Here is a 19,669-nt window from a genome sequence, read left to right as displayed (position 1 = left end):
GAGACACTCAAGCTGAATGTGATTGGGTTTTGGCACACACCAGGTTTATTCCCGCTGTCGGCATTAACCTTGTGAGAACTGATTCCTAAGCTACTGCAGGCGGCAGATCTCATGAGACTTAATTAACCTGTGATCTTCATCATCCTTCACCATACTTCGATGTCGTTCTCCTGGAACTTAGTCTTACGTTTCTTCCCATACTCGTCCTGCTGTCTCTAATGTTAACTTTAACTTGCTTCTGACTCCAACTTCATTGTTCTTTTCTTTTCATGTCACTGGTAAGTCAGGGTTTGCTTTTGATGAAGCTTCTCACTGTGTTGGTGGGCATGGTTCACACAGACGTCCATGTAGTCATATAGTCGGTCACCTGCTCAGTCGCGGCATCAATGTCATTCAAAGTCTGACTGAGCTTCAGTTGTTTTGCAAACAATAAGAGCTTAGAGTGAATTTCAGATCTGTCCTCAAGGCAAACTGCCACGCTGGCATTAGATGTTTTCCTGCTTTAGCTTCAATATGACCAAAACATTGCACTGAATGCTATTTATAAAAGCATCACTATATTAATCCCTTATCTATTTGGTTCATTTTGCATTTTTTTTTGTTTTCTAGGGGCCTTCAGGGCCACAAGGAAGGAATGGAGAACCAGGACCTAAAGGCTCAAGTGTAAGCAATTACAAAACACTATTTCTTTTTACAAAAGTTCAACAAATTTTGATATAAATCTGCGAAAACATAAAATATGCAAAATTGTTACAGGGTCCAGCTGGGAAGGATGGACTTCCGGGTCATCCGGGTCAAAGAGGAGAACCAGTGAGTGACATTATGAAAGGTTATGAGGAAAATCGTCATTTCCACACATTTACCCAGAAACCCTTGCTCAACCCTTATTGAGCCTCACAGTGTGTTTGAATCCCGGCCCAGGGTTTTAATTTAAATTCTGCTCAATGATGGTCTAAAAGACACACTGCTGGTATTTAATGTCCAACTTTTTTTCAGGGCTTTCAAGGAAAAACGGGCCCCCCAGGGCCTTCAGGTGTGGTCGGACCTCAGGTAGGCGCCTCTGTTTAAACCTGTCGTTTTGAGTTGAAGAATTTCCCAGTGTAATTACATATAACATAATATTCAGTTCAATTCAGTTGAACAAATATCAATTTGGTAAAATTTTTATCTAACTTTCTGTATATTTTTATTTCAACTAATTTAGCTGAATTATTTTGATTACATTCAAAATATTTCAAGTCATTTCAGTACTTTGATGCATTTCAATTCAATTCAGTTCAAATTTTTATACAACTTAAAACAGAAGCATGACACCAAGGCCCTTTAAGAGTCAAAAAAATCCCATTTAAATCGCTCCACACTGAGTACATAGACATTATCCATCTGAGATCAGTTTTTTTTTACTTAGTTTGGATTATTTCAGTAAAAAATCTCTCCTTACATTCAGTTTCATTTTCAAAGCCCTGATGTCTCAGGGTTGGATTGTAACACCCTGTTATTATTGAAGCCCACTGAAATGATGTGTGATGTTTGTTTCAGGGGAAGTCAGGGGAACCTGGACCAACAGGAGACCGCGGTCACCCGGGAGCACCGGGCGTACCCGGAGAGCACGGTTTACCTGGGGCTGCTGGGAAAGAGGGCGGAAAGGTCAGATGCAGATTTATTATTTCTGTTTTCATCATTCCACTTATACTGTAGGTAACATTTCTGTTTTTTTTAATTCATGACTTAGGGGGATCCTGGTTTACCGGGGACATCAGGGAAGAACGGTCCAACTGGACTGAAGGGGTTCAGAGGGAGCAGAGGAGCTACTGGAGTTATGGTATAAATGCTGAAATACTGTACAGTACATCTGTGTATGTGTTTTTGTGAAGATCTTTTAGTAGTTAGTGCTTCAAAATGCTTTACTGACATTTAAAGGGACCTCCTGGTTTGAAAGGAGCAACAGGCCCCGGTGGATCCCCCGGATCTCTGGTGAGTAATGGCACAACGATTCTGATTTGCCTTAACTCCCCTGTCAGGCATTCTGCAGGTGTGTTTCCCCATATGTAACACTACCTTCCACAGTAATTTGGTACTTGAAGACATTTAAAGGGCTGATATGTTGTGTGTAGGGGCCATCAGGAGAACGAGGCCCTCCAGGACCAGCCGGGGCAATCGGACAGCCTGGTCGTGCCGGAGCGGTTGGAGGACCGGGACCAATGGGAGAGAAGGGGGAGCCTGTAAATATCAGCATGCTTTTTGTTTCTTTTAATCATTTCATCTGCTGACACAGGAGACTGCTTTAGAAAACATCCTCAGAGAATATGAAGAAAACACACAAACAAAAAAATACTTGTTTGTATGTAATTTCAATAAATGAGTTGTTCCTCGCAATTTTTCTCTGCATTGTTTGTATCCTAATTGCACTTTTTAAAATGAGCTCATTATTTGCCTCAGGGAGAGAAGGGCCCTATTGGACCTGCAGGTAAGGACGGGGATCTGGGTCTGGTAGGAATGCCCGGAGCAACAGGACCTGCAGGACCTTCGGGGGATGATGGGGATAAGGTAAAGCATGCATGATGTGTTAGAGCACAAGAGAAATAAATACAGGATCTGGGGCCAATATCTGATTTATGCTTTTAGTAAATCTGTGTTCCTATACAGATTATACCTTATTCTGATTACTCTGTAACACCTCCAATTAACAATATTCCAAAAGCATTTTTTCTACCCATTTTTTTGGCTAGCATGGTTTTCTGTGGTTAGCATTATTTAGTATAAGCAGCAGTCTGACCTTCATCTCAACGCTGCCAACATTTCCACACCCAGCATCAAAACTCAGCTTGACAGCAACACAAAAAAAAATATCAGTCCACTTCTGTAATTCCTTCAGTCTTCCTGTTTTCTGCTGGATTCTCAGCCTGTTTGAAACTGAAGAAAATACAGATTCATTTTAAATAGATTTTTACAACTGTTCTGTAACACCTCAATGATACTGAAAGTCTTCAGATCTGAGTGTTCTTCCCTCAGTAACCGCTTCCATATCAAAAACTGTTGTTGGTAGCTTGAGATGCTAGCTCTTGGCATGGTCTGTTCACGAATTGAAAGAAAGGTTGGATTTTTAAGTTCTCAGTCGGCCACTCACCATTCAGTGCTGGTCAAGCGGAAAGTTTCCAGATGTTTTGTTTTATGTCCACAGGGGGAGCAGGGAGGACCTGGACAGAAAGGCAGCAAAGGAGACAAGGGGGAAGCGGTGAGTGGGGGGTTGGGTTGTGCTTCAGAAGGATCGGTTATGGTCACCTCATCTAGTTTCACATAATTCTTTGGTGATTTCTCAACAGGGCCCCTCGGGTCCTACTGGCACCCAGGGGCCAGTTGGTCAGCCTGGTCTTCCAGTGAGTCTTCTCTTTCCTTTTCTGTCTCGTTAGGACTGATTGTTGAATGTCTGTTGTGACATTTTTTAATGTAATATATCATAATATGATTCCATTTATGTTCTAAATACACGATCACAATGGATTGATCCCAGTCAATCCATCAATCTGTTGTCACTAATGTCGCGAGATGTTGTTGATCCTAAATGTGTTCACACCAGACTCCACCTGTCTAACAGGGTGTAGATGGGCTGTCTGGCCCTCGAGGGCAGCAGGGTATGTACGGCCCCAAAGGAGACGAGGGGCCCCGTGGTTTCAAGGGCTCCAGAGGGCCAAGAGGATTACAGGTTAGGTTTGTGAATGTGGGGATTCTTGAAGGATATTAATTTAGTTTTATTTCAGTTAAATAATTCTGTACATACTTTCCCAGGGTATGCCTGGCTTACCTGGAGAAAAGGGAGAGAGCGGACATGTTGGTTTGATGGTAAGTTTATATTCTCTTTATTCTATTTGTTTGCTTTCGCACCTTTTTTCTAATGTCACAGATGTTTGAAAAAAAGGTTGATTTATCCCGGTTACCTGGTTGTAGGGTCCACCTGGACTACAAGGCCCCAATGGTGCTCAAGGACCTATGGGAGGACTGGTAATGCCTTAGGCTTTTGTTTTTGAATCTTTAATCTTTCCAGAACTAAATTCTGCAGTAATAAACATAATTTGTGTGGCACAGGGACAAACCGGCAGACCTGGGATGATTGGACAGCCGGGTGTTGTGGGGGAAAAGGTCAACAAAAACCTTCACTGTTTTCACTTGAATATCCTAATACTTCTCATATTTTTTTTTTTTGCACTTAATATTTTTTTCCTCTTAGGGAGAGGATGGAGAAGCGGGTGACCCTGGACCAGTCGGTATTCCAGGAAGGCTAGTGAGTCTGTTTGGTTTTTAGCTAGCTAATCCTTGGAATAAAAATGTATTTTATAATTAATGTTATTGCCTTAAGAGTCTCCCACACTTTACATTCCCTCACTCCTCTCCTGTTGCTTACAGGGTGACAAAGGAGACCAAGGTGAAAAGGGAGATACGGGCCCTCCAGGAGCCGCCGGTCCCCCGGGGGCCAGGGGCATTCCAGGAGAGGATGGAGCAAAGGGCAATGGTGTAAGGGCCACTCACAGTGTACTGTATGATGTGCAATGACACACATTACTGTAGCATACACAAACAACTTTAGTTGTAAATAGAAATGTAGAATCGATTCCTAAAGAATTGAACAGATGTAGTAAATAAATGAGTATTATATAAATTTGTGGTTTTAAAGTAAAACACAAATACTGTTAAGTATTTACCATTTAGAGGTTTCCTAGTCTTTTAGAGTGTTTGTCACATGTAAATGTTTCAGATCATTAAACAAATTTTAATATCAGACAGAGATAAACATGACTATAACAAGAAGCAGTTTTCAAATAATTATTTCATTTACTAGGGAAAAAAAAGCTATGTGATAAAGTAATTGCCCTGTTAGGGGCAACATTAGCCGTCAAATGTTTGTGGGAACTGCAGTCAGTCTTCTTGTTGAGAAAGTTTGGCCCCTTCCAATTAAACTATGAAATAATTATAATTAGGTACAAAAGAGCTTCATCTTACTTGCCACAGCCAGTCTTGATTCCTGCCTGACCTGTAGAATCAAGAAATTACATAAACAGAACCAGTCTGAGAACAGGAAGTTGACAAAATGAACTCATATCAGTGCATCAGGCACAGATGGAAAAAAAATTCAAGGACAGACTAGAACTACAGTCAGTAACATCCAAATGGTTACAGAGTCTTTTCTCAGCCTCTGAGACTTAAGGAAAGCCAGAATCCACAAACAGATTAAAGCAGTAGTGAACCTTCCCAGGAATAACCTAAATTATTCCAATAGTGAGGAGGAGTAACCCAGGACAACCAGGACCAATCATCTGAAAGGCTTGTCATACGTCAGCCTACAAAAGCTTTTATTGCTTGTGTCTTTAGTTCAGGGGAATAACTGCATTATATAGTTTTAGCTACAGACTGAAAGGCTGACCTCCAGCAGTCCTGGTTCTCTGTCATCCATGGCCTCCAGACTCTCGGCTTCTTCGTAACCGGCCACCTTCCTGTGGCCTTCCTGAACTGATTCAGAACTCTAGTTTGTTTTTCTTTCGGACCCTTTATTTTCATTTGTGTTTCCTCTGTTGTGAAGAGTTCTGACCGTAAATGAAATACTGAGTCTGTGGCTGCAGCTAAAGATTGAGGTGAAGACACAGAGGCCTTCCAATATCACAGACTTTGATCACATCCCTAAAATCACATTTTCAAACATGAGAAAAGCTGGTTAGCGAATATAAGGGTGTGATTGTTGTAATGCAAAAAAAGATTTTTTCTATTGGTTTTTAACATAGGTATACATATTGTTTGACCAATAATAGTTTTTTTCTCAAAATATTTTCTCACGTGTTTTAAGAGATGCCTGCCATATTCTCTATTTGAAACAAACTTTTAGCCAAATGACTCACTTTAGATTCAGTCAAACATCTGAAACCTTTTAGCAATAGCAAATTCACATTGTTGAAAATGAACAACATGTGCTTTGATTGTAAGGTTTAATGCGTTGTATTTTTGAATTTTCTTCTTTCCACAGGGTCCTATAGGTCTGACTGGTGACCTTGGTCAGCAGGGAGAGGCAGGACCCAATGTGAGTGCCTGCTTGAAATTCACTTTTTTTTTTTGTCTTTTAAATAATCAGAAAGTGCTGACTGTTCATCTGTTTACTTCACTGCTGTAAGTCAGCAACATATGACACATTTCTCAGAAGCTTGCGTTGTATGTGTGGGAACGTTTGATGTGCATCACATTCTAAGAACATACACACTACAAAAACTATTCACACCCCTTGACCTTTCCATATTTGACACATTACAGCCAAAAATATAAATATATTTCATTGGAATTTTGTCTGTCATACCAACACAAAGTGGTATACAATTGTGAAGTAGAAAGAAAATTATACGTGATTCAAAACGCATTTTACAAATAAACTAAAAAGTGCGGTGTGCAGAAGTATTCAGCCCCCTTTTCTTTGAGTGCGACCAATTGCCTTCAGAAGTTACCTGATGGCTTCCTGTGATTAGACAGAGTCCAGCTGTGTGTAATCTGATGTCGGTAGAGACCCAGCTGCTCTGTGACGCCTCAGAGGGTCAGAGAATATTGGAGAGAAAACAGCATCATGAAGTCCAAGGAACACAGCAGACAGGTCATGGAGAAGCTGTGGAGAAGTTTAAAGCAGGCTTAGACTGTAAAAAGATTTCCCACGCTCTGAACATCTCACTGTTGAATCCATCATCCGGAGATGGAAACAGTCTGGTCCAAGTGTAGACCTACAAGACGAGGCCGTCCACCTAAACGTCCAGCTGAACATGCAAAGCTCTGATCAGAGATGCAGCCAAGAGGCCCATGGTGACTCTGGACCAGATGCAGAGATCCACAGCTCGGGTGGGGGAATCTGTCCACAGGACAACTATTAGTCATCACTGCACAAATGTCTTTCTGGAAGAGTGGCAAGAAGAAAGTCATTGTAGAGAAGCATAAGAAGTCCTGTTTACAGTTTGTCAGAAGTCATGTTGGACACAGCAGACACATGGCAGGAGGAGCTTCGGTCAGACGAGAACAAAACTGAAGTGAACAAAATGCTGTTCACAAACGCTCTTCATCTGATCTGACTGGGCTGGAGCTGTTTGGAAAAGAAGAAAGGGCAAAAGATTTTATCACCAGATGATCACAGCTGATGGACAAAAACCCTAAAGACTAGCAGCTGGAATCACAGAAGGCGGTTTCACAAAGTATCGACTCAGGGGAGTTGAATACTTTGCACACCACACTTTTTAGTTTTTATTTTTAAAAATGTTTTGAGGAATGTATAATTTTCTTTTTACTTCACAGTTGTATACCACTTTGTGTTGGTCTTTAACAATAAATCCCAATGACATTCATTTATGCTTCTGGTTGGAAAATGACAAAATATGGAAAAGTTCAAGGGTTATGAATATTTTTGCAAATGACTGAATGAAAGCTAAACATTTATTTTGTAAAAAAACAATAGAAAAGTCAGTATGATCTCAGTTAAACTTTGATGAAACCACATATTCCATTTACATATTAAATATAGAAGGAAAGGAAACACCTCCTAACCACAACTGTTTATTTATATTTATGTTTAAATATTACATATTTTATATTAACATTGTAAAAAAAAACCTATCACATCAATATAAAATTTCCTTAATGTATGTATGTGATGTATATTTTATTTATTAATGTTGCATGTTTGTAGTGAAAGATAGTAATCTGTTCCAGAAGGACAAAATCAATAAGTAAATAAAAAACTAAATAAATACTACAGCACTCCAGAAGTAAAATGTAAACATTTGTTGGCATTTTTACATTTGTCTTAAACCTGCTATTTGTGTATAAAACTAACATTGCATATTTGCAGTTTGCACTGTTTTGCACAAAGTTTTTGTAAATTCTCAGCTGTGTTTTTCACAATATTTTTTCCATGCTACTTTTTAATAGAGCTATGCATGTTTTGTAGTTTAGTTTTCCTCTGCCCACTCTGTTCCTTCCTCATTAGGGTGTAGATGGCCTCCTTGGATCTAAAGGCGACACCGGAGAATCTGGTAAATCTGTAAGTCTCACTTTGTAAACTGTGACCTTTGACATCCTTAATGTCATTATTTAAGATGATGTTATCATACAAGGGGACATCATTCTTTGAATTCCTCAGGGACCCCCAGGGGCAACAGGGGAGCCTGGACCACCGGGGCCTCCTGGACGAAGGGTTTGTATCTCTGATTGTGTGTTTTTTTTTTTTCCTCTCAGTATCAAGTTTCATTATTTGAATAATGTCCTGCTACTTTCAACTCACCTGTAAACATTCAGGGACACTTGGGAAAACCCGGAAAGGAAGGAAAAGAAGGCCTGAAAGGAACAAAGGTAAACATTTGAAGCATCTCTAAAAAAAAACTTTTGAAATGAACCATGTCTCTGAGTGTCCCATGTTTCTGTCATTCTAGGGGACCCCTGGACTGGAGGGTCCCATTGGAAAGACGGGACCCAGAGGTTCTCAAGGGCATCCAGGAAAAAATGGTCCACAGGGCCTGAGAGGAATCCCTGGACCAGCAGTGAGTCTGTTTGTGCCAATAGGAAGAAAGCAGACTAAAGACCACTCTCAATAAGTTTCTCTTTTGGTGTGTGTGTGTGTGTGTTTTTAGGGTGAGCAGGGTTTAAATGGGCCACCGGGTCAAACTGGACCTCCAGGTCCCATGGTAAGTTCTTAAATTGAAACATTTAGGCTAATGTGCATCAGGCTAATTAGTAACATGCACTTTTACAAATAAAGTGTACCGTTTCTAGACATGAGACAACAACTATCGCCAAGTTGGAGCGTCCAGTTACCTTTCATTTGTTTCCCTCAGTAAGCACAAGGCCAGCTGGATGGGGGGATTCATTCAAAGCGGGGGTCTCCCCGCTGCACTCCTCAACTACCAGTGTCCTGTAGCTTTTAGCTGTGTCTCAGTTTAAGCACACCCCACCTTAGTTTGTTAGGCTGACTCTGCAGAGCCTGAATGAATGCTAAAGAAGCAGTTTAGTCATTTGATGTAGGAAAACATCTAAAGGTTCAAGGACACCGACCTTGTTGGACTTCAGGTTGAGAGCCACTAAATAGTTAACCTGAAGTTTTCTGTTTGGGACAATGTATGAATTTAGCTAAAATGTTAATTAACTTTAAATAAAATTGCAAACATTAATAATAATGATCTCTAGCTATCAAAAATAAATTACATTTCTTCCATTGAGTAGAGAGAATGTATCAACGAAATTCTATGAACACTAGTGTTTTATGACTGATCTGATCAGGTTAATGGAAAAAAAAAAACAAAAAACAAACAAACATGATTTTAACTATGTAACTTTAACTCTTTAGGGTCCACCAGGTTTACCAGGCCTCAAGGGAGATCCTGGCAGGAAGGGAGACAAGGTTCATCAAAAACACACAACTATTCTTTTACAGTAATGTTGTCACTGTTGTGTTTGTAACCTCATTCATGATGTGGACACAGGGTCACGGTGGACTAATCGGACTCATAGGACCTCCAGGAGACATCGGAGAGAAAGGTGACAGAGGACTACCAGGAAGCCAAGGCCTTCAAGGTCCAAAAGGAGATGAGGTACTGAAACACCCAGAGTCAGAACTTAATCAGAAACACAATGAAATTATATACTTGAGAGTCACTTGGTGAAATAATTCAGATTGCATAAAGGTACACATTAATAAGGAAAATTTACATTGATAACACTATTTCTTAAACATGTTTTTATATGTTTTACATTTTCGTGTCCACATCTGAGCGGGCAGCACCTCCATGGGTCAGTCCCTGCTGTTTTTTTAAAGGGTGACAGAAACTGAGACTCCTCTGTAAATCCAGATTTGTTGATTATAATACAGTTTTGTAAAGCATCCACATGAAAATAGATTGTGATTTCTTAATAATTAGCTTAAAATCAAATCAAATTTTATTTGTATAGCACATTTCAGCAGCAAGGCATTTCAAAGTGCTTTACATCATATCAAACACAGAAACACAATGCAACATAGAATCAACAATCAAAACACGACATTAAGTCAAGTTCCATCAATAAATTGTAATTGATTACATTCAATACATTCCTAAACAGGTGGGTTTTTAGTGGAGTTTAGAAGGTTACCTGTTACACTCCTACTGTGTTATATGAAACAAAATACCTGTTGCTATTTTTATTCCCACTCACGCTCACAATCGCACAGTTTAAAACGATGTAAACAGCATTTTAATGGGCTTCTGGCACAAGGCTTTGTTCACCTCTTTCACGGAATTTCGAGCAGGGACTCCGCCGTCCCTCCTTAACAATATACTCGCAGAAAACTATGGGTGCAGCTGACATAAAATCACAGTGTACTAATAATGGGTTTTCAAGAGTTGAGTTTTATGGCAACTTCAAAAACCAACCGTAAACTCAGACTTGATCGGGAAATGTCCAGCAGCAAGTAGACGTTGAGCAACAAGAACAGTTTTAAGATGGCAGCTATTTCTTTGTTTTTGTTTCTGTTGAAGCTTGTCTTGTTTACTTATAGTTTTGTTTCCTTGTATAAAAAATTAGGGTCCAGTCGGCCCACCAGGCCCACCTGGACCTCTGGTCCCACAGGACTGTCTGTGAGTAAAACTATAGGCCCGTTACTCAGCTTGTAAGAGGCTAAACAATTGCTAACCTGCCAGTTTTGTGGAAAACTACCAATCCTAGTTTTATGATTCTCTCTTTTCAACACCTCACCTTTTCTAATAGGGTGCTATTGGTCAAAAAGGCTCCAAAGGGAACCAGGTACAGTTGATACTGATTTTTATGTTTTAACTATTGCCTGTTATGACACATTGTTAGCAGCTCCACAGTACAACCTAAAGTACATTGTATTATTTACTATTTAGGGTCCGATAGGTCCCAGAGGAGACACCGGCCCTGTGGGGCCTCCAGGACCACCTGTGAGTTCTGCCCATAGCAAAAGTTGTGCCATCAAAGTGTCTGTATTCATTAAGACTCTGCCTTAACTTCTTCTTTGTTCTTTTGGTGCGTTTCCTCTCCCTAGGGACGGGCCGCTGTGGTTTTTCGCCTCTTCCAGAGCGAGGAAGAAGAAGAAGAACGCACCCTGTGGTGGATGGTGCTGCATTTGAGGACGAGACCATGGACAGAGGATGAGGACGACGGTTGGGTGCAAAGCGACCAGGCCACACTGGATGGTTTGGCGAAAGATAATGAGGCTCAGGACATGGAAGAAGTGTTTGCTTCAATTTCATCTATGAAAGTTGAGGTGGAGGGTCCTGCGTAACCCAATGGGGACTTTACCCACAGCCCAGCACGCACCTGCAAGAGCTGTGGCTCCTCCATCCAGAGCTCCCCAGTGGTACTTTATCACTTTATGAACTTTTTTAATCGGAACAACTGGACCTCTTCGGTTTACATGTCTAAAACATTTGTGTCCTTGTGTACATTTGTTTGTTTTTTTGCCTCTCCAGGGGAGTACTGGATAGACCCCAACCAGGGCTGCCACAGAGACGCCTTCAAAGCTTTCTGTAACTTTACTGCACAGGGGAGAAACGTGTCTGTACCCAGACAAAAAGTTCCAGTCGGTTAGTTTATACAGCTTGGAGTAAGAGAGAGATCACTAAATCTTCTTTGTTTTGACAGCAGTACAAGATAACTTCATGTTCTTTTGTTTCCATCAGGTGAAATTAGCAGCATGGAAAGGGGAAAAACCTAACACCTGGTACAGTAAATTCAGGAAAGGAAAACAGGTACAATGTGATAAATAAATCTGCATCAGTTTCATTCTGACTTTATGGGGAGATATATGTGATTTGAAAGATAATTTTATGACTCTTGCAACAGAGATCCATTTCTGGTGATCAATAGAAAATGATCTAAACTTCTGTCCATGTCATAACAAACGAGTCTCTCCACTGAGTTTACATACAACGTGTTCTTGTATGCTTTCGACTTTTGTCCCCACAAGTTCATTTCCAGGCTTTTTAATGTTCAGTGATCAAAAGCACCATCGATAGTAATGAAGCTGAGGGTAACGCTCTTTTCCACAACAACAGAGAGAAAAGTTGTATCTGCACAGATTGGTTTGTTTCCATGGAGAAAATTGGTTGAGTGAATAGATAGGAAGTCTGCACTGATTGGTATGCTCTCTGCAGGCCTGGGGATGCTTTTAAAGAAAGTGTTGGTTTAGTTAGAGCCACAAATGACCAGAATAACAGCTTCAATTATTTTACCTAAGAAAACAAAACACGGGCCGTCAGTTTCATTTTGACAGGCAACAGTATAATCAGGAAGTTTGAGGGTTGAAGACAGATTTGTTCATGGAGACAAAATGAGGCTGCTGTGAGGTACAGAGCTCTGAGAAATAAACTGGCTCTGCCGAAAGTTTGAATACAAGATGGAATTTGTGCTTCTATGTTTGTCAAAATTAACACATACACACACGCCTGCACAGATATACTATATATATATACATACAGTATATACACTGCCTCAAAAAAATAAAGGGAACACTCAAATAACACATCCTAGATCTGAATGAAAGAAATATTTCTCATTGAATACTTTGTTCTGTACAAAGTTGAATGTGCTGACAACAAAAATCACACAAAAATCATCAATGGAAATCAAATTTATTAACCAATGGAGGCCTGGATTTGGAGCCACACACAAATTAAAGTGAAATAACACTACACGCTGATCCAACTTTAATGTAATGTCCTTAAAACAAGTCAAAATGAGGCTCAGTATTGTGTGTGGCCTCCACGTGCCTGTATGACCCTCCCTACAACGCCTGGGCCTGCTCCTGATGAGGTGGCGGATGGTCTCCTGAGGGATCTCCTCCCAGACCTGGACTAAAGCATCCGCCAACTCCTGGACAGTCTGTTGTGCAACGTGACGTTGGTGGATGGAGCGAGACATGATGTCCCAGATGTGCTCAATCGGATTCAGGTCTGGGAACGGGCTGGCCAGTCCATAGCTTCAATGCCTTCATCTTGCAGGAACTGCTGACACACTCCAGCCACATGAGGTCTAGCATTGTCCTGCATTAGGAGGAACCCAGGGCCAACCGCACCAGCATATGGTCTCACAAGGGGTCTGAGGATCTCATCTCGGTACCTAATGGCAGTCAGGCTACCTCTGGTGAGCACATGGAGGGCTGTGCGGCCTTCCAAAGAAATGCCACCTCACACCATTACTGACCCACTGCCCAACCGGTCATGCTGAAGGATGTTGCAGGCAGACAGACCCGCTCTCCACGGCGTCTCCAGACTCTGTCACGTCTGTCACATGTGCTCAGTGTGAACCTGCTTTCATCTGTGAAGAGCACAAGGCGGCCAGTGGCGAATTTGCCAATCCTGGTGTTCTCTGGCAAATGCCAAGCGTCCTGCACGGTGTTGGGCTGTGAGCCACAACCCCATCTGTGGACGTCGGGCCCTCATACCATCCTCATGGAGTCGGTTTCTAACCGTTTGTGCAGACACATGCACATTTGTGGCCTGCTGGAGGTCATTTTGCAGGGCTCTGGCAGTGCTCCTCCTGTTCCTTCTTGCACAAAGGCGGAGGGTAGCGGTCCTGCTGCTGGGTTGTTGCCCTCCTACGGCCTCCTCCACGTCTCCTGGTGTACTGGCCTGTCTCCTGGTAGCGCCTCCAGCCTCTGGACACTACGCTGACAGACACAGCAAACCTTCTTGCCACAGCCGCATTGATGTGCCATCCTGGATGAGCTGCACTACCTGAGCCACTTGTGTGGGTTGTGGAGTCCGTCTCATGCTACCACGAGTGTGAAAGCACCACCAACATTCAAACTGACCAAAACATCAGCCAGACAGCATAGGTACTGAGAAGTGGTCTGTGGTCCCAACTGCAGAACCACTCCTTTATTGAGTGTGTCTTGCTAATTGCCAATAATTTCCACCTGTTGTCTATTCCATTTGCACAACAGCAGGTGAAATTGATTGTCAATCAGTGTTGCTTTCCTAAGTGGACAGTTGATTTCACAGAAGTTTGATTTACTTGGAGTTATATTGTGTTGTTTAAGTGTTCCCTTTATTTTTTTGAGGCAGTGTACATGATGTGATGATGTGCACAGAGCTACTCTTTGTTTCCATTGTGTCTTCACTGTATTTGACCATGAAATGCTTCTTTTAGCTTGAACGTGTCATTCTGTGGCTCTCTTCCAGTTCTCCTACACAGGGTCAGATGGTGTCTCGATACACATCGTTCAGCTGACCCTTCCTGAAGCTTCTCAGTGCCACAGCCAAGCAGACTTTCACCTATCACTGCCTCAACTCTGCCGCCTGGCTACACGCGGCCAGCTACAGTCATGAACATGCACTGCGCTTCAGAGGCAGCAACGGGGAGGAGCTGACTCACGAGAATGCACATTACATCAGTCCCGTTATACGACGGCTGCAAGTAAGTGTTGCAGACGCCTGACATTAAAGCAAATGTGCAGAAATGTGCTTAACTTTTTTTGTTGTTTGATATTGTGCAGGTACGCTCAGGACAGGAGAGGACGGTTTTGGAAATTGAGGCACCGACATCCCAGACTCTCCCCATCATCGACATAGCTGTGTCCGATTTCGGCAATGGGAACCAGAAATTTGGTTTCCAAGTTGGGCCCGGTTTGCTTCAATGGTTAACAATCTCAGGAAGGCATAAGAATGGGATTAATTTAATAGAAAAGAGCTTGGACACTTTTTACATGCAGGGAGAACAAAACTTTCAAGATCACATATTTAATTTGTACAGTAAATAATGTTTCATGGCTCAAACTAGCACTCTTGCTCAAATGTTCATTCGGTTTGTATGTTACTGGTTCATTGTTGTTGTATGCTACAATGCCTCACTGTGGATTCACATGCTGTTATAAAGAGAAGGACACCTTTGTTGATGTCCTCACGGTTTTTGTTTTCTTCTTTTCTTCAACGTGTTTTCTCTGCTTCTGTTTCAGTAATGACTTTAAAAAACAAATGGTTACAGTCACCTGTAAGGGAATCAGTGTGGAGGAATTAATATTCTTAAACCTGACAGATGCAGACCATCCAGCATAATCCAATGAAATAACTGAAACTGTCAGCATTCACAAATAGGTTCATATTAGTTTTATTGTGTTCATCGCAAATATCTGATTGAGAAATCATAAAGAAGAAGCTGACTTTTAATTAGTGACACACAGAGAATAATTCTGGTTACTGGAATCGGGTTTGATGATAATTCTTAGTGTTCCTAAGCACTACCAGGAAGGAGGAACATCTTTCATTTGTGTGGACACTGTAACTGAGGAAAAACACTCATTGTTACAGTTTGATGTTTAAAGTCAAAGGACAAACAGTGATATTTAAGCTATTCAAAAGGAAAATAGTTGCTGTTAATTTAGGCTGCAGTAGAGTAAGACAGAGGCAGAATGATGAACATTTAGCAACAAACCTGATCATTTTTACTCTTTACTTCCTGCAACCACTGAAAGTTCGAATCCAACAAAGAAAATAGACTTTAGCCTACATTCAAATTCTCTTAACACTGCTACAGATATTCTCTACTCTACTTTCCTAGTGATGAAAAACATAGGATGTTTTAACAATTTTTCCAAGAAGGACATCAATAGAGTTTATGTGTTTTATAAAAAAATGTATTTCAATACAATTCAAATCTCATATTTGTGACTGTGTACAGTTTCAAATATTTTTTGTTGTCGTCAAAACCTCAATTTTTTGTTTTCTTTTGTTCTTTGTTTTGTTGTAGTTGCGTGGTTGTGATCATGAGTTAAACACATTGCATTGATGAGCCACAACATTAAAACCACTTTCATAATGAATAATACAAACATTGATTCATAATTAGTCAATGTTTTATCTTTGAGAATATCTTCTATCTTAAACCATCCATGTTAATCCTCTTTGATGTCAAACACCATATCTGGTACGTCCTGATCAAGGATGTTTTCATTATAAGAATTGAAGTCTGAACTAAAAGTGAACTAAATTCAACTTCAGGTCATGTTGTTAGTTCATCACAGGTCAGCAGTGTTAGCTACTAAATAACAGACTAGTCATTCATTTTCTTAAATTTACAAGTATATGTAAAACAGTTTAGATGTTTTTCACCTTTTATAATAATTACTGTGAAGAGACTACAAAATATAACTTCCTGTTTATCTGTGTGATGCCACCTGCTCTGTGCTCTGTTCCTTAAGAAATCCTTAGATCACGGTCGATACGAGGAAAATAGTAAATTTCACGACCAAAAAAATGCCAAGTTTATCGATGTTACAAAACAGGTCCTACAACTCACTCAATCATAGTAACAATATAGAAAAATGAAAGCCCAAGTTATTCCAGTCAACACCATTCATAAACTAAGTCACAGGAGACCCTGACATAAATCTTTTGTGAGTTTATTTAAGACTGTAACTTCAGGTGTTGAGTAAGATACATCTATAGAAATAAAGGATGTATTTTCAAATCATTATAATAGCTTCCTTCAGCTAACTAACCTCATATTGCTGCAGCAGCTATGGAAAAAAATGTCTGTCACTGTCAAAAAGAATATGATCAGAATGTCTTGGACATACAGGGTCTATAAAAACCACTCGTCACCTTGGATGTTTTACCCTCTGTATTAGTTTAACTAATTAATCATAAGCAACAAAATTAGCTTTTTGTGTTGAAAATGTTTAACAACCCCTCACTCCATGTATAACATCAAAGTGGGAACTGATTTCAATGTATGATAAATATATTCACCTCTTTCAAATCAGTATTTAATGAAAGCATCTTCGGCTGCAATCGCAGTCAGTGTGGATAGATCTCAGTCAGGCTTCCACATCTGGATTCTGCAATTTTACTCTGTTCCTTCTTGCTAATCTCTTCAAGCTGTGTCAGGTTGTGTGGGGATTGGTTGTGAACACCCTTTTTTCCAGTCCTGGCACAAACTCTCTATTGGATTGAGGTCTAGGCTTTGACTTGGCCACTGCAGAACATCCGCCGTGTCTTCCAGCCATTTCTGTGGAGCTATATTTTATTGTTTTCATTTTACCTTGTACCTTTAAAAGCCTTCAAGGGCCTGCTGCCAAGAAGCCTCCCCACCAACAGGATTTCACAGTGGGGATACAGGGTGTGTAGTGATTTGCAGTGTTTTGTGTCTGCCAAACATATAATCTTGTCAGATGGCCAAAAAACTTCATTTGGTTTCTTCTGACCAAAGAACTTTCTTCCACTTGATCATGGAGTCTCACGTGCCTTTTGGAAAGCTCTTGTCAAGCTTTTTATATTGAGTTTTCGTCAGCAGTGGCTTTCTCATATCTGCTCTGCCATAAACGTTTGAAAGGTGAAGAAGATAGGCACAGTGGTTATAATGCAAAGTCTCTCCCATCTCAGCTGCTAAAGCTCTTAGCTCTTTCAGTGTAGTCATAGTGACCCGGTGACTGCTCTCACTAGTCTAGTTTTTGCACATTCAGTCAGCTTGTGAGGATGGCCTGATCTGGTCTCAGATTTAATGTGTAAAATATTCCTTCCAATCTTGAGGATGGATTTAGCCGAACTCCAGGGGCGGTTTGGTATCTTAGAGAATTGTTTCCTCTGATTTGCTTGGAATGCGCTTTTGTCTCATGCTGTCATGGCAACCAGAAATACCAATTAACAGGTGAATGGACCTTCTAGACACAGGTGCCTTTCTACTACAATCCCTGTACTCAGGTGATCTCCACTCCACTCATTGTGAAACTACTAGCACCAACTGGCTGGACCACTGTTGAATTAGGTCAGTCGATTTAAAAGAGTTGAGTATTCATTTATTTTATGTTACACATTATTAGTTGTTTTCACTTTGACATTAAAGGATATTTTTGTATCTTAGTCAAAAAAAGACTAGTTTTGTTGATTAATTAAAAAACACACACACAATAGTAATGGTAAAACATTTGAAACTCACTATTAACAAATGTCATTACCTTAAATCACTCAGATATTTGGCAAAAAAAATATCTTGATTGGGACATCCCTGGCAAGGACTCAGCACAACACAAATTTCCTACATTCATTCCCTGAAAAGCTGGACCTCTGTTAAAAAAAAGACCTACAAATTATTAAGGCGGTGCTTTTAAAGTTGTGGCTGATCCACGGATTTTGGAGTGTAATATATAATGGTGTTATTATATAGGTCCCCCTAGAATACAGTTATATATATATATATATATATCGTTGTGAGGAAACACTGATGTTTGTCAATACCCAACATTGTTCTTAGTATATTTGTTTGGAAGTGATTGTGTTTTAATAAAAGTACATAATGTACATTTAAATTATTACAATCACATTTTTATCAAATTTGACCAAAAAGCAAACGATAACTTTTAAACAAATTGAGGAATCTGTTGCTCTTTGATATCTTGGGGAAAAAAAGTTTTATTCATGTTTATATTCTGGTGTTGTTCTGTGATGGACTGGTGACTGTCCAGGGTGACCCTGACCCTCACCGGTTGACCTCTGGAGATGGGCACCAGAACCCTTCCCGGCACCAGCAGGGATAAGCGTGTAAGATAATGAATGGATGGATAAATTTGTTTTTTAATTGCTTTTATTCTTTTAGCAAAATTTCAGACATATGGCTATGTGATTGTGTATTATCTGTCTTGTATAGTTTAATTGCTATTGTTTTACATCAGACTTAATCATTTTTCAAGTTAGAAATCAGATTCACTGCCCCTTTGACAAGTAAATTCAATGCGACTAATCTTATTGTCATGTCATCCATACTTTAGTGCTAACAGTAGCCTCTAACCTGTTTACCTGCTCTATAAAATGAACATTTTATCACAGTTGTAAATATTCTTTGACCAAATCTGGTTCAGAACACAAGACCAGGGAGACGTGCTATGCAGTTTGGGGTGTCACCTGCAGTAGGTAAAACAAAAACGATATTTTCACTTTCTTCAGTGTTCATACTTGGAGCAATTCTAGTTGTATTTTTTACCACTCTTTACATCAGTGCTGATAGGCTTCATTTTGATTGGACGATTTGCTGGTTTTTGAAGCATAATGCATTTTTCTTGGTCAAAGCCCTCTCCCTTAACTGCAATGTAACTTTTATTTCACTGTGCAGAGGTACTGTACATTGGTATTTCAGCAGTTTCAACTTTGACAGTTCTGGGGTTGGTCTTTCAAGTTCTGTCCAATTTCTTCTCATTTTAGAGCAATGACTCAGTTCAGATGGCCTCAGCCCAACTACACATCAAAAGGAGATTTAGAGTGGGTAAAGCAGGACAACAATTAACCTGTGGGATGGTCTTCTCAAAAGCTGATATTCAAAAGCTCAGTCTGTCTGAAGAAATCAATCAATTCATCTGGACTCTATGAATTTAGCTGTGAAGAGTTGCAAACATCCAGAATGATGTTAGAAGCTTTTTGATGGTTACAAAAAGCATGTGGTCAAGATGCATTTAGTCAAATGTTTGGGAAAGATTTAATATTTATAGAAATGTATAACAAAAAGTTTTTCTTATTTATTGAAAAGAATGGTCCTGGTTACTTATAGATGGAGTCCTCTTCCGTCTTTTTAAAAATTCCCTGTGTTGTGCCTTCTTTTATTATTTCGCCATTGTCTGTACTTTAATATATTCTGTTATTCTGTCACCATGACAGATAACACAACAAATGAAACAAGA

At 40.2% G+C, this 19,669-nt stretch overlaps 1 protein-coding gene and 1 pseudogene across 1 annotated transcript; both read left to right on the top strand.

Moving 5' to 3' along the window:
- Nucleotides 1-772: 772 nt before the first annotated feature.
- Nucleotides 773-11,061, top strand: LOC116716273 (collagen alpha-1(XI) chain-like). The gene is made up of 27 exons (XM_032557194.1): nt 773-810; nt 997-1,033; nt 1,540-1,647; nt 1,733-1,822; nt 1,921-1,974; nt 2,115-2,222; nt 2,440-2,547; nt 3,182-3,235; nt 3,324-3,377; nt 3,596-3,703; nt 3,787-3,840; nt 3,946-3,999; nt 4,084-4,137; nt 4,226-4,279; nt 4,402-4,509; nt 6,011-6,064; nt 8,000-8,053; nt 8,153-8,206; nt 8,308-8,361; nt 8,442-8,549; nt 8,640-8,693; nt 9,353-9,406; nt 9,489-9,596; nt 10,567-10,619; nt 10,750-10,785; nt 10,890-10,943; nt 11,048-11,061. The coding sequence occupies exons 1-26, from the start codon at nt 773-775 to the stop codon at nt 10,897-10,899; spliced, it is 1,722 nt and encodes a 573-aa protein (XP_032413085.1). The 3' UTR covers nt 10,900-10,943; nt 11,048-11,061.
- A 55-nt stretch (nt 11,062-11,116) lies between these two features.
- On the top strand, nt 11,117-18,535 carry LOC116716272 (collagen alpha-1(XI) chain-like; annotated as a pseudogene).
- Nucleotides 18,536-19,669: the final 1,134 nt, after the last annotated feature.

Source organism: Xiphophorus hellerii, chromosome 24 (assembly GCF_003331165.1).
Source record: "Xiphophorus hellerii strain 12219 chromosome 24, Xiphophorus_hellerii-4.1, whole genome shotgun sequence".
Classification (NCBI taxonomy): domain Eukaryota; kingdom Metazoa; phylum Chordata; class Actinopteri; order Cyprinodontiformes; family Poeciliidae; genus Xiphophorus; species Xiphophorus hellerii.
Note: the sequence above shows the minus strand (reverse complement) of the source record. Positions and strands in the feature narration are given on the sequence as shown.

Coding starts and splice junctions, on each gene's coding strand:
- LOC116716273 (XM_032557194.1), top strand. CDS start 773: ATGGACTTCCGGGTCATCCGGGTCAAAGAGGAGAACCA. Junction 2,548..3,181: donor CGGGGGATGATGGGGATAAG/GTAAAGCATGCA, acceptor TTATGTCCACAG/GGGGAGCAGGGAGGACCTGG. Junction 8,550..8,639: donor GAGGAATCCCTGGACCAGCA/GTGAGTCTGTTT, acceptor GTGTGTTTTTAG/GGTGAGCAGGGTTTAAATGG.